General features: G+C 37.1%; 1 protein-coding gene across 10 annotated transcripts in view; it reads right to left on the bottom strand.

The window, feature by feature from the left end:
• Nucleotides 1-1,779: 1,779 nt before the first annotated feature.
• The window catches only part of GPHN (gephyrin), a 538,037-nt gene continuing 513,844 nt past the window's right edge, over nt 1,780-25,972 (bottom strand). For all 10 annotated transcript variants that reach the window (XM_019969080.2, XM_070796736.1, XM_070796738.1 and 7 more), the window contains 5 exons: nt 18,887-18,960; nt 14,477-14,541; nt 11,207-11,310; nt 3,895-3,991; nt 1,780-2,783 (listed from right to left, as the gene is read on the bottom strand). In XM_019969080.2, the coding sequence (XP_019824639.2) occupies nt 2,650-2,783; nt 3,895-3,991; nt 11,207-11,310; nt 14,477-14,541; nt 18,887-18,960 (474 nt within the window). In that variant the 3' untranslated portion in view covers nt 1,780-2,649. The remainder of the gene's footprint in view (nt 2,784-3,894; nt 3,992-11,206; nt 11,311-14,476; nt 14,542-18,886; nt 18,961-25,972) is intronic.

Here is a 25,972-nt window from a genome sequence, read left to right as displayed (position 1 = left end):
TTTTCCCCCAATCCAGTCTATCCTATTCAATGCTGCCAGAGCAAATTCCGCCCCCGCCGCCAAAAAAAAAAGGCTCTGATCCTAATACTTCCCTGATGAAGAATCTCTAATGGTCTAATTGTCTCTAGATAATCTAGACTCCTTACCCTGGCATTTGAGAACTTCATAGTATGAGCCTCAAACATGTACTTTTTGGTCTTACAAATATATCAGTTTTCTGTTTCTATGGCTGAGTTTTTAGGAATATGGTTTCTGAAGCCAGATTGTTAAGTCTGAATCCTGGCTCCTCCTCTTATTAGCTGTGTCACCATGGACAAGTTCCTTAACCTCTCTGTGCCTCAGTTTTCTCCTTATAATAGGAAGAGTAACAGCGTTGCTGTGAAAATGAAACATATGAAGAACACTTAGAAAAGTGAATGGCACATAGTGAGCTCTGTATAATGTGTTTCATGGAACAAATAGTTACATACGCCTACACTTATGTACATATGTCAGAAACTCTAAGGATTTGGGGATGTCAGTAAACAAAACAAACAAAAATCATTGCCCTTGTGGGTCTTACATTCTGTAATAAAAATAAAAATTATTATTAATTATACATAATTCTATTTTTGGAATACCCTCTTTCTGCATTATTCTTACCCCTTGAAATCTTAAAAGGTTCCCATCCGAACACCTCCAACTCTTTAAATCTGAATTACATTAACAGCATTTATCGCATTCTACAATTCTATCATGTACTATGAAATATCAAACACATCAAATATTATGCTTACTTGCACACATTTTTAAAATCTTTCTTGACAGAGTATAATGTCAGCTTTATCCCTATTCATCCTTGTAAAACTCAAGCACACAGTACATGGTTCATAGATGTTTCTTGGATGAATGGAGGTAAAGAACTCTTTGCATGGGTTTTCATTTGACCTCAATTGACCTTATCTTTTTAAATTGAAAATATACATTTAAAATATAGAACCTTTTATTTTCAACTTTGGAAATATCTAGTATCACTATCAAATATTTATTGTTCACAACTTGACTTTATTCATCACCACCATTTAGCTTCTGGTTCACTAGTAAACTAAGTTTGTTGTTTGGTTCACTAACTATACTCTACAGCATGTTAATGTCCCAGGTTACCACTGTTTGAAAAGTGCCCTTAAGTTTTTGTTAAAGAAGACATTGTGGACAGCATATATTTTAATTGTTGTATTTTCTGTGGTCATACAGATTTTCCCCATTTCTTACTTCTGATCATGATAAAAAAAAGTCCAGGTACTCATTGGAAATTTTTTGGTTCATTACTTATTTTCCCTCCTATTCCAAAAAACTGTAGATGTTTGATTTGTTTCTATGACATCTGAAATAAAAATTTAGTTTCTCCAGCTATGGCTGGGAAGACCAGCGAACAACTGCAGGTTCTTCCCTACTTTCTTAGTCTATATTTGTACAATGCTACAGTAATATATAGACTGATGCTGCTAAGTCACTTCAGTCATGTCCGACTCTGTGCGACCCCATAGATGGCAACCCACTAGGCTCCCCCATCTCTGGGATTCTCCAGGCAAGAACACTGGAGTGGGTTGCCATTTCCTTCTCCAATGCATGAGAGTGAAAAGTGAAAGTGAAGTCGCTCAGTCGTTAAAAAAAAACTCCTTTATACCACTTCACCTTGCTAAGCTATCTTAACTACTGCTTTTATCCAAGCAGCACCCCATCAGAATGGCATGATAATCTTCTCTCTCTTCTTCTAAATAACAAGGCCAACACAATGGATTTTAAATAATGACCAAGGATTTTTTTTATTCATTAAGTTTCAGTATCATTACAGAAAATGTTATGGTACAGAGTTGTTTAACATTGTTTTTTCTTTGCTCTTGATTTCCACATGAATGCTGGTAACACTAATATCTGTACAAGATCAGTCTTTGATTTTATTTTTTGTTCTGTACAATTTTAAATGTATTGGTTAAAAAGGCTGTCAGCACTTAAGGAAGCATTTTTTCCCCCAGTTTGTTTGTTCAAATAAAAGGTATCCAGTTACTGCCCAAGAGTACTGTGCCACGAGGCTACTGGGACGAGAGACGCTCCTCCCCGGACGCTCTGTGGGGATGGCGCTCCTTGAGGCAGGGCGGGCCGCCACCCAGTCACTCTTTGTTTGGCACTGTGCACATAAACACGAGATACATGGTAAAGAACAAGCAGAAGCTCTCCGTAAAGCAGTTATGAAGCGTACTAAGAAGGGAAATTCAAGTGTTGCCTACGCTAGTATAAATAAGCAGACAGCCTTGATTTAAGAGCATAAGTAGTTGTATTTTAAAGATGAGAAAAACACAAGTTCTGCAGGCACCTACCGCTGTCTACTAAAAGCTATCGCTATCAGACCTAGCATTGAACACACAAAGCAATTTGCAAGAAAGGAAAAATTTGCTTTGATATAATCAGAATAGAGTTGTCTGTTAAGATTTATTTTTAGGTGTTTTTTTCTTTAAAAGGTATTTAAATTTTTTTGAAATATAGTTCAAGATGTTGACTATACAGATTAACTTTTATCCAAATCAGAAAAACTAGCTGTGCCGTTGCATATTACAGGATACAGTCAATGATATGTGGACATGCATCAAAGCTTTCTCCCACTGGTGACCATCATAGCCGTCCGATGACCATGACGTCCACCACCTCGCCCTTGTGGAGCTCCACGTACTGCTCTGTCTTTGGAGGAAGCATCAATAATCCGTTGGCGCTGCGCATGCTCATCAGACGGCTGCTCATCTGATTACCTAGGAGGAAATACCTTATTACAGCGGCAGCAGCATCACAGTGTATGCACGTGGAGCCCTTGTAGTTCTTCTCAAAATAAAAACTGATGAACAGAAACACAGGTCTTCAAGAGGAAGAAAGATGATCTGACTTCCCAGATTCTTTTTCAGGTGACCTAGCTACTGTATCCTACTACCTTCTCATTGAACTTTAAAAAATAAACATTACAAACTATTGTTTAAGAGACCGAAATCAAAATTTTACAGCACTGTGGAAAAGGCCACTGAATTTCTCAATTCAGGCTAACGTGTGATGTGTGTCTAAAAGAGAGGCTTTTAAAACCTATTAAAACAATTATGATAATAACAGCAGTGGCTACCATTTCTTTTGTATTTACTTAAGTACCAGACAAGGTGGTAGGCATTTTCCTCAACTACTTTATTTAATTCTCGACACCTCAAAAGAGGTTAGGTAATTTGCCTATGGTCCTACTAACTAGATGGTGGCCAATTTGCAAGCAATCTCTGATGACAAAGCCCATGTACTTACTCACTGTGCTAACTGATGTTTGCACTTAATAGGATCTTTGTTTAAATTTTTTCTGGAATTGCATCAAAAGTCAGGTAAAATATGACTAGAGGAGTTGGGGATAAAAATTTAAAGTCTACAGCAGGTAACTATAGAACTCAATTAGCAAAGTTGATTTCTGAGTCCTTAGAACTTACCAATATCTAGAGTATAGTAAAGGCTACAGAGAATCACAGTCTATTTGGGCTTTAATGTCACATTTCAGCGTGACATAGCCATAGTCCCCTCCTTTTCCTAAAACCAAAGTTGTGCTTAGAATTTACTGGTTGAACAAACAGATAAAAATCTTCTGTAATTCTAGATTTGTATTTCAAACGGTTGTCTAGAAATACAGTTCCAAGGAATAACTGAACAATTATTAGTCTTTTCTATTCTTGTCCTGTTATGCCACACTGTTTAGGAATAACTTAACATCTAATCTCTCAAAAGGGAAAATATACAATAATTACAAAATTAGGTATACTCAAGGAAGGAGGTTATACATAAATTTGTGTTTTAACAGAATGGGTGCAAAGAGATGCCTGCAAGGTATGAATGACCAACCTGTGCTCTGTGCCCAAGGCAGTGGTTCTTGGTGATGCCAAGTTAGTATACACCGATGGTATTCTGGGCGAGGATCCAGTTTTACATCACATGATAACTACAGGAAAAAGAGGAAAGGAAAACAAACTCAATCACTCTTAAACTTGATCATTTCTTAAAACTACAGGGTGGTGGTGGTCATGCAAAGAGCGCAATGGACTGGGAATAGCCTGGCATCCCGCGGTCTCCACCACAGCCACCTTATGTTCTTAATACAGGAAGTCCAGAGGTTGGGTTGCTCTGGTAAAAAGAGAAAAGAAGGCTAAGAAGTTGGTATTTGCAGTAGGGAAAAGGGTAGATGAAAAATACAAAGTCTATTTTTGAAGTCTAATTTGCCCTATGAATTGAGAAATTAAGGCAGATATTTTAATATCGAAAATAAAGGAGGTAGACCTCAACAAACAAGCTCAATATACATTTATCTGCCTATCCATCCATTTGTCCATCTATCCATCCATCCATCAAACAGATTTATTGAGGTGCTAATTTAGCAACTCATTCATATACTTATCTTTAATATAAAAGGGATAGTTACTTTCATTTTTTAAATTTTCACTGGAGTGCAACTAATTTACAGTGTTGTGTTAGTTTCAGGTGTAAAACAAAACAAATCAGTTACACATATATCTCCTCATTTTTAGACTCATTTCCATGTAGGCCATTACAAAGTATGGAGTAGAGTTCCCTGTGCTATACAGTAGGTCCTTACTATCTTATATATACTAGATACATAGTAGTGTGTATAGGTCGTCCCAATCTTCCAATTTATCCCTTCCCTCTCCTTACTCTCTGGTGAGCTTCCCTGGTGGTTCACTGGTAAAGAACCTCTTGCCAATGCAGGAGACATGGGTTTGATCCCCGGGTTGGGAAGATTCCTTGCAGAAGGAAATGGCAACTCACTCCAGTATTTTTGCCTGGGAAATCCCACAGATAGAGATCGCAAAAGAAGTGGCTACAACTTAGCAACTAAACAACAACAACACAACCTCCTTACTCCCTGGTAATGATAAGTTTGTTTTCTACATCTGTAAGTCTATTTATGTTTTGTAGTTAATTTCATTTGTACTTTTTTTAGGTTCCACATATAAGTGATGCCATGGTATTTGTCTTTCTCTGTCTGACTTACTTAACTCAGTATGATAATCTATAGGTTTATCCATGTTGCTACAAATGGCGTTATCCCATTCTTTTTATGAAAGAGTAATATTTCACAGTGTATTAAAAAGCAGAGACATTACTTTGCCAACAAAGGTCCATACAGTCAAAGCTATGGTTTTTCCAGTAGTCACATATGGATATGAGATTTGGACCATAAAGAAGGCTGAGTGTAGAATTGATGCTTCTGAATTGTGGTGTTGGAGGAGACTCTTGAGAGTCCCTTAAACTGCAAGGAGATCAAACTAGTCAATCCTAAAGGAAATCAATCCTGAATATTCACTGGAAGGACTGATGCTGAAGCTGAAGCTCCAATACTTTGGCTACCTGATGCAACTCATTAGAAAAGACCCTGATGCTGGGAAAGATTGAAGGCAGGAGAAGAAGGGGACAATAGAGGGCAAGATAATTGGATGGCAAACTGACTCGATGGACATGAGTTTGAGCAAGCTCTGGGAGATGGTGAAGGACAGGGAGGCCTGGCGTGCTGCAGTCCATGGGGTCGCAAAGGGTCGCACACGGCTGAGTGACTGAACAACAATAATTATTCTAATTAGACTCTCTCTCTGGAATCTACACTAAAATTCAATTCAAGGGTGTTTCTTCTTAATTAAATCACACTCAACTCTTTCATGTGATATTCCTTATGTTTATATGCTACTTCATATCTACTGAGAGGGTAACTTGCCCTTGTTCCTAATTTATTCTGTGCTTACCTGAGGACAAAAATCTCTGTCTTTCAACCTCTCCCCATGGGTGTGTGTTCTCCAGTTCCAAACCATAAGAACTATCGCATGGTTGTGTCATTTGCTACATGTTTAAGCTTCTCCCCCCAGTGGCACTGACTGACCGGCTCATGGACGGCAGTGCACTGGAGCAAATACGAGGCTGTGAAGATACCAGCACCTACTCCCAGTCTTAGTGTTAACTGGTGTGCTGTACTGGAAAGCTATTTTGCTTTCCCATACCTGTTTGTTCATCTACAAAATGGGATTGTTTGTTTTAAAGGAGTATATTTATGTTAATTTAAGAAATAAGAACTGCATCAATTTGAAGTGAATGAATTTTTTTCACAGCCTCACAAACAGCTGTTCCTTTTGTAGCAAGAGATGAAGCTAATCAGGTTTTTGTGGTATTTTACTGAAATGCAGAATACTTTATTCACTAATATATTTAGTTGTACTGACATTATAGTTCTGGTATATTTACATCAGTTAGCTGCAGCTTAAGAAAGCACCTATTTACTATGAGCATCAGTGCTTAAAATAATGATGTATCATGAGTAAATATACACATATATTTTGGTGGAAGAACATTGCAAATTGTGGATGTTTTACTTTTTTTTCCATTCATTCGAAATTGGGCAGTGAGCTATAGACTAGGAGTCCTCTGCTTCCTTTGAGTATTTTTCTGGTGCACAGTAGTCACCCAAGAGATAAAACTGTATTATTTGGTGTGGTATTATATGGTATGCTCTACATGTAAATATCTAATGGAGAGAATTAGAAAAGGAAAAAAAGAAAGGTCAATGAAATGAAGTGAAAAGCTACAGACTGGGAGAAAATACTTGTACAAAGCATGCCTGATAAAGACCTGTTATCCAAAATACACAAAAAATTCTTAAAATTCAGTAAGAACATGAACGATCCAATTATAAACTGGGCAAAAGAACTGAGCACCATATCAATGAAGATACACATATGAGAAGTAAGCATATGAAAAAAATGTTCAACATCATACAGGGAATTGCAAATTAAAACAACAATGAGACACCACTAGATAGCTACTGGAAAGGCCAAAAGTCCAAAACACTGGGCACACCAAATCCTGTTGAGAATGTGGAAGAACAGGGACTCATCACTGGGGCGGGAATGCAAAATGGTACAGCTACTTTGGAAGCCATTTTGGCATTTCCTACAAAACTAAATATATCTTATCATACAATCCAGCAATCATATTCCTTGGCATTTACCCAAGTGAACTGAAAGTTTATGTTCATACAAAAACTTGCACACAAATATGTTCAGCAGCTTTATTCATAACTGCCAAAACTGGAAGCAACAAAGATGCCCTTCAGTAGGTGAGTGGATAAACGGTGGCATATCCAGAGAAAAGAATATTATTCTGTGCTAAAAAGAAATGAGCTATCTAGCCATGAAAAGTCATGAAGGGAACTTAAATTCATATTACTAAGTGAAAGTAGGTAATTTGAAAAGGTTACGTACTGTATGATTCCAACAACAAGATATTCTGGAAAAGGCAAAACTATGGAGACAGTAAAAAGACCAAGGGTTAGGAGGGAGGGAGGAATGAACAGGCAGACTGCAGAGGGTTTCTGGGTTGTGAGAGTGTGCGACACTACAATGGTGCGTGATATGTGCCAAGTCACTCAGTCGTGTCCGACTCTGTGACCCCATGGACTGTAGCCTGCCAGGCTCCTCTGTCCATAGGATTCTCCAGGCAAGAATACTGGAGTGGGTTGTTATAACTTCCTCCAGGGGATCTTCCCAACCCAGGGGTCAATACATGTAATTGTACATTTATCAAGACCCATGGAATACACAACAGCAGGACTGAACCCTAATGTAGACTATGGACTTTGGGGGATAATGAATGTGTCACTACAGGTTCACTGATTGTAACAAACGTACCACTGTGGTACAGGACGTCAACAGTCGGGGAGATTGTGTGTGTGTATGTGTGTGTGTGTATATGTGTGTGTGTGTGTGTGTATGTATGGGGTGGGGAGGAGAATACAGGAACTCTTTGAACTTTCTGCTTAATTTTGCTGTGAACCTGGATGTGCTATAAAAAACAAAATTTGTTAGTTAAAAAAGGGGAGAATATTTTGTCCTTCCTCTTTGTCCTGTCCATCTTTTAGAGAAGTGACCTCAAAGAATTATCTAGCATAGTAAGTAATTAATGTAAATATAGTATAATAAAGTTTTTATGGATCCATTTATATGGTATAAAAGGGCACAAAGAAGTAAATAATCAGCCTTCTTAGGGACACCGGGAAAGGATTCACAGAGGGCATGATGATGCCTGAGTCTTATGATTAAGGAATTTTCTAAGCTGAGAAAAGAGAAGGTGGTGGTTGGGAGAGACCGTCGTAGGAAGGCCATCTCATGTTCATCCTGGAGACAGTAAAAAGCTTGGTATGGTGAGAATGCAGGATGGGAAGCAGATAACAGTGGAGGGAAAACAAGCCTTGGGATGGAGGGCCTCCTATGCTCACTTGAGTGTCTGAATTTAACCCTGGGGTCATGGGAAGCATTGAAGAATTTTAATTGGAGGTGCTGACAATGATTAGTTAGACAGAAAAGGGATTTAAAAGCAGGCAAGATTAGAGGAAGAGAAAACATCAAATGTTGCTGCCATTATTCAAATCAAGTTTATTTGGCTACAAAACACAGGGGATGCGGACGGTGGAGGGGACGTTAGGAGAATGGTGAAGATCTGGAAGGCTGGACTAAGGAATGGAAAAAGCTGATCCACAAGATATAAAAGGTTCTTCAGGGGGAATTTTGGCCCCTCCTGAGATTTGTAAATTGGAAGTGATAACTCGAAAAGATGTACACTCTTCTCCAGTTGTACTCAGTGCCCTGGGAATAAAAGTGAAGGACAAAAAGGGAAAACTGATTCAATTTTGTGGATTCTTAGAGTGACTGTAATAGAAGGAAGGAGAGGCAAAAAAAACCCCCCCAAAACTGAGGGTGTTAGAAAAAGTTGAAGTGATACACCATAGGATTTAGGCTGGAGAAAAGGGTTAAAGCCAGAAGGGGCTTATGGACTGAGGAAAAAGGGTGAGGTGTTTAAATTCTTTTATATCTACTGGTAGGTAACTTGTCATTGTTCTTGAACTGTATTCCAGAGTTGGTGAGTTTTGAGATGGAGCACTTCATGGCATTGAAAAGGACAGGCATGTGAGCGGCTGAAGCAAAACTAAAATTATCAAGAATTATGGAAATAAAGCAACTGATGATAAGAGGTCAGGCGCAAAAGAAGACTTTTAGACAACTGTCGAAACCTGAATGTGTTTGGAACGTTTGCTGGTGATAATATGGGAAGGTGAAAGCTCCAGGAGACTCAGGGGGGAGAGGTTGGACTAATTGCTGCACAGACTAGAGAAGAGAGTTTGTGAGAAAACAGATGACAAAAGGGGATTCTATTTGAGTGGAGGCCCCAGGTGACATGCTCTAGGCCCTGGCTGATACTGAGGGCCTGGACTCTGCTTGAGTCTTGTCAAAGCTTCCAAAGAGTGGTTTTAAAGGACCTTGACACTAACTCTTAAAAGTACTAGAGAAGTTACAAGCACTGATTTCATTAGTCTAAAAGAGAGGGGCTTGAGCTCGTTCGCCCCACAAATCATCTGAAATTTATCATGTAACATTAAAATTCTTATGCATGCTGGTATAGATCAGTTTCAACTTCATTTCCCCAAAGTTTCTATAACCTACTTATAATTTTCATCTCCTAGTAATAATAAAACTGGCTTATACTTCTTATAAATCATAGATAGTTCTATCATTTTCAATATCTGTTTTAAATCAAACTACAGGCCATAATATTCTCACATAACAGGCATTCAATTATATCTTGTGAAGATCAATGACTAACCTTTTTTTAAAAGCTGAATAATGTTCCATTGTACACATATACATCATTTTCCTTATCTGTTCATCTGTTGTTGGAAATTTGGGTTGCTTCCTTATGTTTGCTATAGAGGATAATGCTACAACGAATGGTGGGCTGCAAATATCTCTTTGAGATCCTGATTTCCATTCTTTTGGACATATATCCAAAAGTGAGACTGCTGGATCATATGGTAGTTTTACTTTTAATTTTTGAGGAAACTCCATACTGTTTGCCATGAGTCAACATGGATATACCTAGAGGACATCATACCAAGTGAAATAAGCTAGTTACAAAAGTACTGCCAGATTCCACTTACAGGAAGTATCTAAAACAGACTCTCAGAGGCGAAGGATAGAACAGTGGTTGTCAGGAGCTGAAGGATGGAGGAAACGGGAAACTGTTGCTTAATGGATATACAGTTTCTGTTATGCAAGGTGAATTAGCTCTAAGGGATCTGCTGTACAGTATATTATCTATAGTTATGTGGTACTGTGCATTTTAAGGTCCTTTAAGAGGATAGTTTTCACATTAAATTCTCTTACCATGAAACAAATCAAAGAACACAAGGGCATTTCTGGAGGCGATGGACGTTGTTTAGTATCTTGACTGTGGTGATGGTATCATGCATGTTTGTGTTTGTCCAAATTTTTCAAAATGTCTACATTAAATATGTGCAACTTGTATATATAAATTATACCTCAGTAAATCTTAAAAGAAAGAAAAGCACTGGCTTAGGATTAGTTTAAATTGCCAGGAAAATTGTTCATTAGTTACACAGAAACTATATTACATAGTCAGTCGACTAGTAGTAAATCAAGTTGAAGTTAGTGTGGTGAGAAGGGGACTGTAATTTCTGACTGACTTTTACTGCAGGTATAACTCCTCAGCCTTAGTAGTCCTTTTCCAAACAATATGGTCACCCTCTCCTTCTTTTTCTCTTTCTAGTCCTTTGACTGTCTTTTTCTGAACTGTTTAAAATTGATCAGTGGGGTCACAGAAAAAGTGATCAAATAAATTGCTATTCTCTGTTAAGTTTACCTAGGGAAAAGGGAATTTTTATCCCTCCTTCCATAGGGTTTAGTATTAGTTTAGTATTCTATTGACCATTTTGTCATTACATATCCATTCCTAAATGGACTTCTAGCTGAAGAAAATTACTCCCTTTAGGAGTCGTGGAATAATGTGGGAAGGGAATAAAGGGGACTCCTTTCCCTTTGTTTTCTATCATGAAGAGAGGTATATAATCATATTTTCCCTCAAAATTGACTCAATGAACATGAGTTTGAGCAAGCTCTAGGAGATGGTGAAGGACAGGGAAGTCTGGTATGCTACAGAGGGTCGCACAGAGTAGGTGATGACTGAATGACTGAATAACAACAACAACATAAAATTCTAGATGTTTGTTTTGGGCAGTTAAAAAATCATATCCTTATTTGTTATTAGGCTTCAGTTTTGGTTTCTGGTCATTAGCAAACATTACCCTGGCTTTGATGATGGTTGGCCGAGGATCCAAGATGCCTTGCATCTTTCTCAGCGCAGGCACAACAAAGAGATTGCAGGTGACCACGGCTGACACAGGATTCCCTGGAAGTCAACCAAGCAGTTATTTATAGTATACACTAGAAATTTGCCAAAAAAATCATGAATGTCTACACGTTCAGGTATCAAAGGGAATGAAGTGACTAATCACTAGTCTTCCTCTTTTGAATCACCTTGAATCCAAAAGGATGCCAGAATAGAGCTACAGTCAACCACATGGCTGGCTGTGTGTAAACATTCGGATTTACCAGTGAAACGCGACTTCTGATGCACAGAAGCTGCTGAACACCATTTATTTTTGCTTTCCTGAGAGCCATACATTGAAGCCCTTACTAATCAGTTTGTACTTGCTATTTTTAAAATGGCATAAAATTACACAGTAATACATAATCAGTGCAAAAAAATATTAGCAAGTGGGATAAGCATAAAGAAATTTATCCATAATCCTCCCTACCCAGAAATTTCTTTAAATTAAAAAATATAAAACGAAATGATTTAAAATGTGAAGGATTTGAAGGTGAATACTGTTAGGAACTGAATTATGTTTCCCTCAAATTCATATGTTGAAGTCTTAACCCTCCAATGTGACTGTATTTGGAGATAGGACTCTTAAAGAAGTAACTGAGGTTAAATGGGCTTCCCAGGTGGCGCCAGTGGTAAAGAATCTGCCTGTCAATGCAGGAGAGGGTAGGGACATAGGTTCAATCCCTGGGTAGGGAAGATCCCCTGGAGAAGGACCTGGGAACCCACTCCAGTATTCTTGCCTGGAGAACCCCATGGACAGATGGAGCCTGGCGGGCTACAGTCCATAGGGTCGCAAACAGTCGGACACAACTAAAGCAACTTAGCACTCATGTGAAGTTCAATGAGCTTGTAAGGGTGAGGTTCTAATCCAATAGGACCGTGTCCTCATAAAAAGAAAAAGAAACATGAGGAGTGTACACAGAAGAAAAGGTCATGTGGAGGTGTTGGGAGAAATTGGCCATCTGTAAGCAGGGAGAAAGAGCTCAACAGAAACCAACTGAGCTGGCACCTTGAGCTTAGACTTCTAGTCTCCAGAACTGTGAGAAAATATATTTCTGTTGTTTAAGCCACCCAGTCTGTGACATTCTGCTTTGGCAGCCTGAGCAGAATAATACAAATGCCAAGTTCTTTCACAGTTAAAAGAAAAATTTGAGGAATTCAATTGAACCTCTCCAAGAAGAAATCTGGGTGTGTCATGCACTTCAAAGTCAGGTAAGGTGAGCTATGAAAAAATGATTGAGTGGAGAATAACAGATTTAGTTTCTTGTGTGGTATTGTTAACTAACAAAGCTGTGTGACCCTGGCAAGAGTTCCAAACCTTTCTAGGTCTAACTTCACTTAATCACAAAATAAAAAGTTTGGACAGCATGAGTCTCAATATCCCTGTTGTTTCTAAAATTATAATTTTACTGATACTTTCATACAGTGATATGTGACTCTATGTGTGTGTGTGTGTGTGTGTGTAGTGGGGGTAGGGAATGGCTTGTGCTTTTAGATTCCCTTGGCCTGGTTATGTGATGCTAATTTCATCATCAAAATAAAAGGCAATGGCTGGTTTAGCCTATTACTAGCTAAAACCATACCTTTAATTTTGTTCTACCTACAAAAGCAGTTAAAAAGAGATTTTTTAAAAGTTGTAAAGTGATGAGTGACACAATTATTCCAGTAGACAAAATTGTTGTTTTTCTGAGTTATTCCACAGGATAGCAGACTCTTAGTGACAACTAACTGCTTTACCTTCAATCAAAATGTAAACAGATGGAAAGTTTTCTGGGAAAGCAAAAAAAAGGAAAAAGAAAAAAAGCTCAACAATGATTACAGTATTCCTGTAATGTTACTGCTTGATAAAATTACTCTATAAAAAACAAATTGGTCGATGTAAAAAAAAGAGACTGGAAGAACCAACACCAAAAATCTGAAAATAGTGGTTATTTCGGGTAAGGGAGATTATGGATAACATTTCTTATTGTTTATCTAAGTATTTTCTAATGTTTTACAGTGAACACATGTTACTAGAGTAAGTTTAAAAAGTTAAAAAAAGAACAAGTAGATACACAAGACTTGAAAAATCCGATTCTGAGTTTTCAAATCCTTGTAAAAAGAACCACTTTGCTGGTTTTACAATCTGAACATGTGAATTGTTGCTGCCCTCTTTTGGTACCTTCAGGCTGAGCATATAAAATGTCAGAGGAGCAATCTGAAAAGTAGGCTATTTAATTGTAACTTCTTTGGCAGATAAACAACACTTTGTAATGGCAAAACAGGCTCCCACTACAACATACTTCGTAGGTCAAGTCATATCTTCTGTAGACAACATAAACAGTCTCTTCTAAGCAAAATGAAGCTAGAAAGAGGTTATCCTTTCTCTACATAATGGTGTTCAGAGTATCTAGGGCTATATTAAAGGCCTTAAGGAGCTTTATACCACAGATAAATTTTGAGAATTAAAACTTTACTTACATGTCTTCTCTCTTAATATGACAGCAATCAAACCTCTTTTATGCTTATAGATAAGGGGCTTTAAAAATGTTTTTAAAGTTCTAAAATTTTTGGCCTGCCTTTTCTTTCTATCTCTGAGATTTATTAACTATAAAAAAGCAAATAAGCATTCCAAAGCCACCAGACTTGTACATCTGAAAGGAATAAGTAGGTTATTTTTGGAAGGAATCTATGCCAAAAAATAGAGAATGGAACATTGCTTACAGATCAGAGGATAATATTAGAAGTTGAAAAAATAACAAGTAGATGCAATGTTGTATTTCCGTTGTTGCTGTTGTTCTAGTATCTGCAGGGGTGATTCAAGGCCCTTTGAGCACAAAACTCTAGTTGTGGGAGATGATTATATTGCTAACTTTGACCAGTGTCCTGTAAGTGCCCCAGAAAGATGTAGTAACAGGTAACACTTATCATCTTAGGGTCTGAATTGTGCTTTGAAAGGTACTATCTAATTTGACTTTTGCACAAACCCTATGAAGCATATATTTGCCCTATTTTATACATGAAGAAATAGCTTCAGAGAGATTATGTGATTTGTTCAAGGTCATACAGTATGCAAAGCTGGGGCTTGAGCCCAGGTCTTTCAGATTCCAAATCATGTGCTCTGATAGGGGACTGGTCACCTGGGGCACAAAAAGATTTTGGTTATTTTTCCAGAAAAAGCAAAAGAAAGTATTTAAGTTATTCTTACCTGGTAGTGCAAAGATTATTTTTCTTACACCATCAATATCTAAAGTTGCAAATGTCGTTGGCAGGCTAGAAGAAAAAGAGAGGATATTTGTTAGTGACTGCTAAGCACTTTGATGAGTAAATTAAATACTGCAGTTTTCTTGTTATATGGTCCTTCACACAGATCACTTACTCTCTAAAAATACTTTTCTGTTGACTCTCCTTTAAACCTTTATAACCTGCAGTGAAGCACAATTAAATTAATTTGTTTTTAGCATCTTCTGTTTTTAACCAACGCTTCCTGGTTTTCTGTAGTTTACTTTCTTTCCTTCTTGCCAGTGCCAAACAAGTGTATCCCAACCCCAGTTTCTCTAGCCCTTTAGTTTAACAATTTCGAATGCGTTTATTTCCTGCTGACCAGTAACAATCATTCTTTTTATCAGACGACTATCTGGTAAGACATGTCTATCAGATAACCGCCTATTGTTGAAGATGAGTATTTCTCAGCCCTTTAAGACTATACTCAGCAATAAACATAAAAGCTTCCCTATGAAGGGAATTTTTTGAAACATCAAAACAAAATATCACGACTAGAACAAAATTAAAGCAATAATGATTTTTAAAGTTTATTTTTTAATTAATTTATTTTAATTGGAGGTTAATTACTTTACAATATTGTGGTGGTTTTTTCCATACATTGACATGAATCAGCCACGGGTGTACGTGTGTCCCCCTGTCCTGAAACCCTTCCCACCTCCCTCCCCATCCCATCCCTCTGGGTTGTCCCAGTGCATCAGCTTTGAGTGCCCTTAAAACAATAATAATTTTAAAACATTCTCAAATTATGTTTCCTTAAGGGTCTGACAGGAATACTCATCACAGGGGTGTGGGAAGGGGTGTCAGTGGCATGAAGGCGGAGGGCAGTAAATAAGAGTGATTTTTTTTTTTCCTATAGACTACCCTTCACACAGACTCTCAGCTAAAATTTTTATTATATAAATGAAACTTGAATGATGCAAAATTTTAGGGAATGCTGAAATTTCCACATTATTAAAAATACTACCCAAACTGTTTTCCTTTTTACTATTTTCACTGATGAGCTGAATGAGAAAAGGATCACTCACGCACAACCTTTTGCAGCAATACGATGAACATTAACATTTTTGATGAATTGCAGCCATCATTATTAACCAATTCTACTCTGCTATGATACAGTGATATTGGGTTTAATACCACAATATTAAACCATAACACAACAGCATACACTGCAATGTTTCTACAGTTCTTGCTTCTGCTTTTTCTCCCCCTAGTGTTTTATTTTTCTGGGGTCCCCTTCATATGAGACTGCCATCATCTTGACCCTTAAAGCTGGCCTTAGGTTTGGGAACCAGAGAGTAGTAATAGCTATATTGTTAGAATGATAACAATAATAATAATAATAGAAACCACCACTTTTGGATATCTAAGCACTATATCCATTATTTCATTTAATTCTTAAAAAAATCCTATGAGGTGACAATTATTATTCCATTATAGATGATGAAAATGAGACTCAGAGGTTAAGCGATTTAGCCAAAATCACTCAGATACAAAATGGAGAAACAAAGATTTGAACCAAGGTTTTTCTAACATTATGGTTCATAATTAGATAAGGCTCTCATAGGGTATGCTATTAAGTGTTACTATATTGGTTTCATAACATCTATTTTTGGCTACTGAGGCCTTCCTTTTTTGCTTACTTCCTGATTCTTTGGTGTATTTTAGAAAACAGAGATTAGACTGTCTTATCTATTTATAGATACGTTATTTGGCGATTATTGTTACTGTGTGATGAAAATAATTTCCAAGGTACATTTTGACTACAGCTATGTTCACTGCAGATGACCCATAAAAACCGTGATTGGTAGATCTGGTTGATAATATTCCAAATGCTTTTTGAGTATCTCTTTGTCTAAAATGAAAGAGGTTAATTGCATTCTGAATGCACTATATGTGGGAAGAGCAAAGCTAAATTGTTCTTCAGCATTTTATATTTCTTCTTGTTCTACTATTAAGTAGCAATTACTTTAAATTCTTATCTTCAGACAGTATAAAATTCTGGCCAATTAAAGGAAGCCCATTTAAAGTTCTAAACCACTTTTTTATAGCAAACTAAACACCAAGAGTGAGGAGGGAACACATGACACCTTCCCTCTATGTATTTAAAGCTACTTTAAATCATCTTTTGAATCCTGCAGACAGGTACTGTGATTTCTCTAAAGATATTCATTTTTACAAGATTCCATTATAATAAAACATTGTGTAATTGTGCACTGCTATCGTGTCTTATTGCTGGACTATGAAGTTTCTGTTTAGGATCTGGAAAGCTATTGCCTTAAAACTCAACACCTGTTGTTCTTTTCCCTCTTGAGATTGGAATGTCACAGCTTTTAAACTTTAAGGCAAGAGAATAAATAGTAGGAACTGATGAACTCCTACAGCTGAAGTGAATGGTAATAACAGATTAAAAATAAAATGAGTATTTATTATATATCATAGGTGCTGAGATTAATTTAAATAACAGATATTACACAAAATTTCTCCCCTAGAGGTGAGGGCAAGTAATGTCAGCTTCTTTCTCACTGTAGAGAAATAATCAATTCAATTTTTGCAGTTAGTGAGAAGTACATTGACATACTCATGGGATGTTCTCTGTATTCTAATCATATTAGTACTGCCCATGGGGACAGGAATTTTAAAAAGTCTGTGTGTACTCATAGCATAAAGATATTTGCTTAAGACAAAATATTCTTAGTAAGAATGATCCCAATCCAACAGCTTCAATAGTAAAAAGGTCCTGTCAGTGGTGGCCATATTGGAGCAACTACAGAAATACAACACTAAGAATTCTGAATTCTGTTAGATTTTGGAAAGGCTTTAGGGATTATCTTAACTTGATACTTAAACATAAAGCCCAATCCCTGTCTTAGAACTGACATGAGGTGCCCAATAAATCAGGGAGACCAGGAGGGCTGGCTTGACACTTAAAAAAGGCTTCTTTCTAGAAATTTCTGCCATTTCCTGGCTATTTCTGCTATCACAGCTCACTTGTAATAACTGGTAGGTCCCACCTCTACTCTCAGGGTTCACATGAACACCCATCAGAGTATAACCCTGAACTAAAGCATCATCTCTGTTGTCCCAGATAGCAAGGAGGTGTGCGGAAATGCTCACGCACACACTGAGGCGTTTCAACACTGTTTTTATGTTTATGTATCACAGACTTAGAGAGCAGCAGTGGTCTGAACAGACAGGCTATTGCTTAAATACATGGCCACACACATTTTATCACCACCAATGTTTGCATTCTTTGAGGACTTATAATGGATCACAAAACCTGTAGCCACTCCTCAGGGAGTTATTAATTTTTAGGAGATATGCAAGATCTAGGTATGTGTTTACTTTTTTTTCCTCTTTGGAGGTAGTAAGCATTATGAAATACTATTCATGAAGTATTCTTGCAAAGAAAAAAAGTGAATTTGAATCTAATCAAACTTTTAGATCTAACTTCTAGTGTACAGAATATACTGGAGAGAGAGAGAAACAAGTCAACCACCACCACAAGGAAGTAATCAGCCAAACCTAGTCACAAGGACAAAGGATTCAGTTTTTGTAACAAGTCAATGGCATACCAAAAATGCGGGAGCGGGGCGGGTATTAAATGTTCTTATTTAATACAGAGTCAACAACCCAATACACTGAGTAGACCTAACTCAAATCCTAATTCAAATAAAACATACATAAGAAGGCATACTCTTCCTTGACATTCAGGCGACTTTTCAAATATGATTGGGGAATTAGATGATATTCAGGTGTTCTTATTTATTTTTTTAGGTGAGATAATACCATTGTGATTATATAAGATAATACTGCTGTTGTTATTATTAATATTTGAGATGTATACTAAAATGCCATGTCTAGAATTTGTTTTAAAACAATCTAACCCTCTGTTCTCTGAAAAAGGTAAAGGAAGGGATTGATAAAACAATTAAGGAGAAATGTTGATAATTACTGAAGCTGGGTTATGGGGTATACGGGGTTTCATTATACTCTCTGCTTTTGTGTATGTTTGAGAATTTTCATACTAAAATGTTTTTAAGTGAGAGAAAGAGATGAAAAAGAGAAGGAAGGAACTAGACATGGGAATTAAAAGGAGAAAAGGTTTGGAAAGTTGCTTTGCTTCTTTTTAAACCAGATTCAGTGTTTAATAAAGAAGATGAATTCCCATTTCAGATAGGATATATACTTTTTCAAAGAACTTTAATACTGTAACATTCCTTTATTAGAATAAATAATCCATAATAGAAAATGTAATAGGAAAGCATTTAAAAACTTTGTTAGTCAAAGCAAGCCAAACCAACCCATATATTAGATAACAAGATTATTTTCATACCCTGGTTTCATAAAAACCCTGCCAAAATGGATCTGGGCATGAAGATCAATGTCCAGCACCTGCTTGAGATAGTCCTGCAAATATGAAAAATAATCACTTTACTTTCAAACATTTCAATATCAGACTTTCAGACTTTAAATGAAAAAAAAATGTATAAGATTGAAATGAAAAGAAACATCTATTTTAGTGAAGTTGATTTATGACAACTATTTCTTCATTCCTCATTCAGTAAATATTTATCAAGTATAATATATGTATGCTGAATATCAATCAATATACAGGGAGATGCAGCCTTAAACAAAAGAGGCAATGTTCCTTCCCTCATAGAAAGAACATTCCAATAGGAGTAGTTAGAGAGTACACCAAAGAACCACATTAACATACAAATTATTACTTGATAGGCTATTGTCTCTCTTTTAGGATAGAATTTTGTCTGAGAAAGGATGTTAATAAATATGGCTTAAGAAGTTGTGCTTGGGCAGGGAAGCTATGTGTATGCATCCCATGCTGCTCTGCTTAATGAGCTTGAACTAATGTGCATTCCTTGAGGAGAGACTTGGACATTCACCCAAGATTCAGTTCAGTTCAGTTCAGTTCAGTCGTTCAGTCGTGTCCGACTCTTTGCGACCCGATGAATCACAGCACGCCAGGCCTCCCTGTCTATCACCAACCCCTGGAGTTCACTAAAACTTATGTCCATCCAGCCATCTCATCCTCTGTCATCCCCTTCTCCTCCTGCCCCCAATCCCTCCCAGCATCAGGGTCTTTTCCAATGATTTAACTCTTCGCATGAGGTGGCCAAAGTATTGGAGTTTACCCAAGATTCAGTTCAGTTCAGGTCAGCTGCTCAGTCGTGTCCGACTCTTTGCGATCCCATGAATCGCAGCACGCCAGGCCTCCCTGTCTATCACCAACTCCTAGAGTTCACTCAGACTCACGTCCATCAAGTCAGTGATGCCACCCAGCCATCTCATCCCCTGTCGTCCTCTTCTCCTCCTGCCCCCAATCGCTCCCAGCATCAGAGTCTTTTCCAATGAGTCAACTCTTTGCATGAAGTGGCCAAAGTACTGGAGTTTCAGCTTTAGCATTATTCCTTCCAAAGAAATCCCAGGGCTGATCTCCTTCAGAATGGACTGGTTGGATCTCCTTGCAGTCCAAGGGACTCTCAAGAGTCTTCTCCAACACCACAGTTCAAAAGCATCAATTCTTTGGCGCTCAGCTTTATTCACAGTCCCAAGATTACCGAGTCTAAATAAGTCAACTAAAAACTTAGGGAGGGAGCTCTAAACAGAAAGTCAAGGGAGTTTAATTGCTCCACCTTCATATTCTGTGACTACAAACACAACCAACCTAAGGTTATGATCAACCCAGAGCAATCTGACAAAACCTGATCTTCGGAAAGGAAAGGCAACAGTGTCTTGTAGTTGGTTTTGTAGATATAAAGAAAAAAATAGCAGTTTAAAAAATTTCTCCAAAGTAATACAACTTCTGTTACTGAGTTTCCTGCTCACTAATTCAAGAGAGTCTAGTATCCTACTAAAATATTAAATATTTCACAAGTTATGAGACACTTTATTTTCCTTCTCTCCATCTTCTCAGCCAACATCATCTCACCTGAATTACTGAAACAGGCCTCTCTGCCAATTCTCCAATTCATTCCCTTGACAGTAGTGAGAAAGACAAATCTGATCAAATCACCATATAACACTTCAACAACTCCATGGTCTCCAGAAATAAATCTCATCTTTTAAATGATCATAGCTAGGATTCTTGTATTGATATTTTCTAGCCTTCTTTTGCCAATCATTGCTCTTATCAGGCAATCTGTTTCCTACCAGCCCCATTCCTCTTCCTCAATCTCTTTCAACATTCCTACAAGTCTATATTGCTGTCAGTTATCACACTTTCTTGCCTCAAATCAAAAAGCAGAGACATTGCTTTGTCAACAAAGGTCCATCTAGTTAAGGCTATGTTTTTTCCAGTAGTTATGTATGGATGTGAGAGTTGGACTATAAAGAAAGCTGAGCGCTGAAGAATTGATGCTTTTGAACTGTGGTGTTGGAGAAGACTCTTGAGAGTCCCTTGGACTGCAAGGAGATCCAACCAGTCCATCCTAATGGAGATCTGTCCTGGGTGTCCATTGGTAGGACTGATGTTGAAGCTGAAACTCCAGTACTTTGGACACCTGATGCGGAGAGCTGACTCATTTGAAAAGATCCTGATGCTGGGAAAGATTGAGGCCAGGAGGAGAAGGGGACGACAGAGGATGAGATGGTTGGATGGCATCATGGACTCGATGGACATGGGTTTGGGCGGACTCTGGGAGTTGGTGATGGACAGGAAGGCCTAGTGTGCTGCAGTTCATGGGTTGCAAAGAGTCAGACACGACTGAGCAACTGAACTGAACTATGTATCAGGAATTCTATTTGTGTTAGAGACTCACTGGTGAACCAAACAGACAAGGTCCCTGGCACAAAGATGTCCTGTTATAGTTTACTGGTGGGGGAGACAGCCTAAAACAAGCAAACCAGTGAGGAATATACTCTGAAGGAAAAAAGCAGGTGCTAGGATAGAGAACAGTGGTGTGAAGTGGAGAATAAGGAAAGACCGCTTTAAAACAGGTGGTGAGGATGAGGAGGACTCAGTCATGAAAAGTATGGAGGGGCAAGATTCCAGGCAGAGAAAAGTATATACAAAAGCTTCTAGAGCAGTAAAGAGTGTGTCTAGAACTGAAAAGATAATGGAAGGTAGTGAATGAGCAGGGGAAAGGCATAAGGGGAGGCTGAAGAGACAGGCAGAGGCCATACATGCAGGGCTCTCTAAGGATAATGATACAGACTTTGGAAAGCATATACACTCATTACATATTTGCTAAATGAATGAAAGTATTTTATTTTTCTTGAAAAAAATCATCTCTGTTGTAAAAAATGCCCCTTTTCAATTCTGTTTTGAAGATGAAATGCTTCATGTTTCTTGTGACAGAAAGCTTGTACCAGACATAGCAATAAAGCCTGAGAATCATCACTGCTCTTGTTTTTTCTATCTCCAGAAACAGCAAGGATCTCTGATGTTCTGAAAGCTAGATCCAGATATGAAGAAGAAACACGAATGAATGAAGGAGACTGGTCTTTCACTCAATTTAAGCAAGAACAAACAATGTCAGAAAAATTGTGAAAGACTTGAAATGGGTAAAAAAGATTATCTGGTGTCCAAATAACCTTCTGGGTTATTTGTGCCTTTCGCTATCTTTGAGCTATTCTACAAAAATTAATCTGCAGAAAAATAATAGTGAACATGATTAGTATCCAAAGAAATAAAAATTAATTCTGTCAGTAGAGTTGTAATTGACTATTCTCCTCCAGATATAGAACAATTTTATATCTATTAGAAAACTGATTTCAGCATTTTGGACTACCTGTGTCTGTGTTTTTTGAATTCTTAGAACCAGTTGTAATCTCTTACTAGTTCCTTCACTGATGAATGAGTTAAATAAAATCTTTGACACATGTTAATTTTATAAAATATATATTTATGAGATTCATGATTTTATCTTTAAAAAAACTATACCTTAACGATTCTGAAGGCTCCACAGAGACGCCATATTGATTTATCTGACAAAGCCAAGTAAAGTCGATTGTCAGAAAAGTGTACTTTATGGGTGGTTTAAACCTGGATACATTTTTCCTTGGTTTCTGCAGTGAATGCCAAGCAGCAATAAAACTTGAAAACTGCTAAATGCTGGTTTCTCTACTTTGGCCTCCTCTATTGATTTTGGTTCTATTTGTGTTTCTGTGCATGGTCATTAAGGTAGTCCCCCTTATAGCAGCAGTGACTGAGAATTTGGTTTTATGATCTCACCATTTGGTGACTCCTATAAATGGATGATTGAAATCTATTCTCTGTTGGGTAAGAGGAGGCAGAAAATCTGGTTTGTTGGTTTTGTGAGTTTATTTGTCTTACTGTCATTTTGAACCTAAATCAATGAAGAATTTTTCCTTCCTCTGGGAAGGAAAATAGTTCTTTATTTGTAGACTGAGTAGTTTTTTGTTTGTCTCTGTGTTTACTCTTACTGTGCACTGAAATTGTAGAGATGAAGCTATATATTCTTTACGTGGTTGTGTGACTATGTGTCTGATCCAGAAAGCCATTTATCTTGCTTTGAGAGTGTGAAATGTTTTCCTACTTCTGGAGGATATTCATAAATTATATGACTGTAAGACCACCATGCAAAGTGGGCCTTTCTCAGGGCACACTGCAGATTCAGGGTGTCCCCTACCTGTCTCTGCCCCTGGTGAGAGCAACACGAGAGCCTCTCATTCCCAACTCTGGTTTCACTAGGACTTGGAGAGAAGAGACCTGACCACAGGCCCACAATAAACTTGGCTTTGCCAGAGGGGAGAAAAACCAACACACCAAAACACTTCTATTGTCTCTTAAATCAAATCTAATTGATTTAGAGAGATTAAGTACTTATATAAATAGAATATTCCTAAAATTCCTAATTATTCAGATAATAAGAAAATTTATAATATTTTAAATATGCTATGCTAAAAAAATATTCTTCTTACGATTTCAAGAATCAAAGTTCACGCAGTTAAGGTAAATCTTTGGCAAATGAGACTAGCTTATTATTTTGGTTAATAAGTAAATCCAGCCATGCTCTTTCTCTTATTTATCAATATTAAGTAGGCAAATGCATTTTATTTTGTCCGGGTTTGTTTTTTCCTAAAATTATATAGATTAATTCATCAAAGAAGCTAATGTAATTCTTATATAAAACCTAAAATTTGGTTCAATGAAATTGAATCATTATTCTGACAAACTTTTAATTTCAATAGTAATTATGTTTGTAGAATATCAGCTTGAAAATAATTTTCAAGATCTTTAAGTAATTTAAAATCTTGAAGTTATTAAATTGGTTAATTAATGAACAATCATGGGAAACCTAGATGATTTCTAAGTAAGATAGAACACTGGATCACTGTTTACTAACCATAACTTTAAGCTAATGTACTTTGTCTATTATTTTAATATGCCATAGGGAGGATATACCTTTGGGTTATGTTAATAAATATGTTTTCATTTTTGCTCCATTAAGAAGGTTAAAAAGGGGAGGTGTCTGCTCTACAAAGCTGTATTCTGTGTGTATATGAACTTGGCTAGTCTGCTAAAATGGTTACATGTGATTTGTCAATTATCTATGTCCCCTAGTTCTCACTATGAGATAGACATGAGTTATTTTCTTAAATGTTGGAGTAATAATGACAGACAAGTATAATTATGCATGTTCTTTCATTTTTCAAGGAAAAAAATTAAAGACATCCAATATTCAAAATATTTGGTCTCAGGACCCTTTATATTCTCTTAAATTAAAATCCATTAAGGATCCTTGAGCTTTTGTTTATGTGGCTTATGTCTATCAATGTTTACTGGGTTAGAAATAAAAACTAAGAAGTTAAAAGTATTTATTTGTTAGTTCATCTGGAAATAGCAATGACGAACTACTTCATGTTAACATAAGTAATTTATTGCTTATGCATTTTATAATTAAAAACTCTCTTTAATGTTCAGCTGAAGAGAAGTCAGGTAGATTCTCTTATTTGCTTCAGTATTCAGTCTGATGAGATCATACATCTTCCACACTGGAAAACTTGCTATTCACTCATGAGAGAAGGATAATATAAAAGTCAGATAAAGACTTAGTTTTATTATGAGGATAGTTTTAACCTTGCAGACCTGCTTAAAGAATCTCAAGGACACTCTTGGATCTGCGGACCACTCTTAGTTCTAAAGAGTCAGGTTGTTCCAAAACATTAAAAAAAAAGCATAATAAAGGATAAAAGTCTGAAAGTGACTTTGATTTGCCTTGGTTTATAATACCTGTGTTTGAAATTAAGCTGAGTATATATTAAAATTTTAGTAAGTTCAGTAAGTTTTCATGAGCTTACTTCTTGGGTTTACTGACCAATGCTTTCCCTGTGATATGTAGTGTTTTTCTTTTTGTGTAATCTGCCTTTCTGTGCTTTTTGTTTACTTTATTTTGTCTTTGATTGTTTAAGGAAATAAAAAAGCATAGCAAGCAGGTTCTCTATGCTTGTTTTCAAATATTTTATTGTTGCTTTGAAAAATTAGGTAACCAAGAACTGTTTCTTAGATATCCATGATCTTAATCAAGGGCCCATTTTATTTGGACAACTCTTTTGATTTTTCCTTCTAAAGATCAGACCAAAATATAGAAAAAAATTGCAGAATATTTTTTAAGCCTAAAACTATGTTTGAAATTTACTGCTGCTGCTGCTGCTGCTAAGTCGCCTCAGTCGTGTCCGACTCTGTGCGACCCCATAGACGGCAGCTCACCAGGCTCTCCCGTCCCTGGGATTTTCCAGGCAAGAACACTGGAGTGGGTTGCCATTTCCTTCTCCAATGCGTGAAAGTGAATTGTTCAGCTGTGTCCATCTCTTATGCTATGCTATGCTAAGTCACTTCAGTCGTGTCCAACTCTGTATGACCCCACTGACAGCAGCCCACCAGGCTCCCCCGTCGCTGGGATTCTCCAGGCAAGAACACTGGAGTGGGTTGCCATGTCCTTCTCCAATGCATAAAAGTGAAAAGTGAAAAAAAAAAAAAAAAAAGAAAAAAGAAAAGTGAAAGTGAAGTCGCTCAGTCGTGTCCAATTCTTAGCGACCCCATGGACTGCAGCCTACCAGGCTCCTCCATCCATGGGATTTTCCAGGCAAGAGTACTAGAGGTCTCCTAGAAAGTCATGAAGGTTTGTTCTTTTATCTTATAAAAAGAGACATTAGAAATAGGTTTGTTTGATGTTACCATTATAAGAATTTCATGGAAAGAAGTTACTGTTACATCTGAGAAGAGGCTCACTGTGTGCTAGGTTAGATTCAAGCAGGTAAAATGTCATTAATATAATATTTCAGAAATTATATGCTTTATGGGAAGTGTCTGGATATTTGACAATGCTTATACTGTCAATGATGTGTTTTCACCTTCAGGGACAACACTAACCAAAATTTTTTATGAAATTGTTACATACTGTATCCAAATACAGAGTCTTACTTTAATATCTTTTAA

This window comes from Bos indicus, chromosome 10 (genome assembly GCF_029378745.1).
Source record: "Bos indicus isolate NIAB-ARS_2022 breed Sahiwal x Tharparkar chromosome 10, NIAB-ARS_B.indTharparkar_mat_pri_1.0, whole genome shotgun sequence".
NCBI classification, from domain to species: domain Eukaryota; kingdom Metazoa; phylum Chordata; class Mammalia; order Artiodactyla; family Bovidae; genus Bos; species Bos indicus.
Note: the sequence above shows the minus strand (reverse complement) of the source record. Positions and strands in the feature narration are given on the sequence as shown.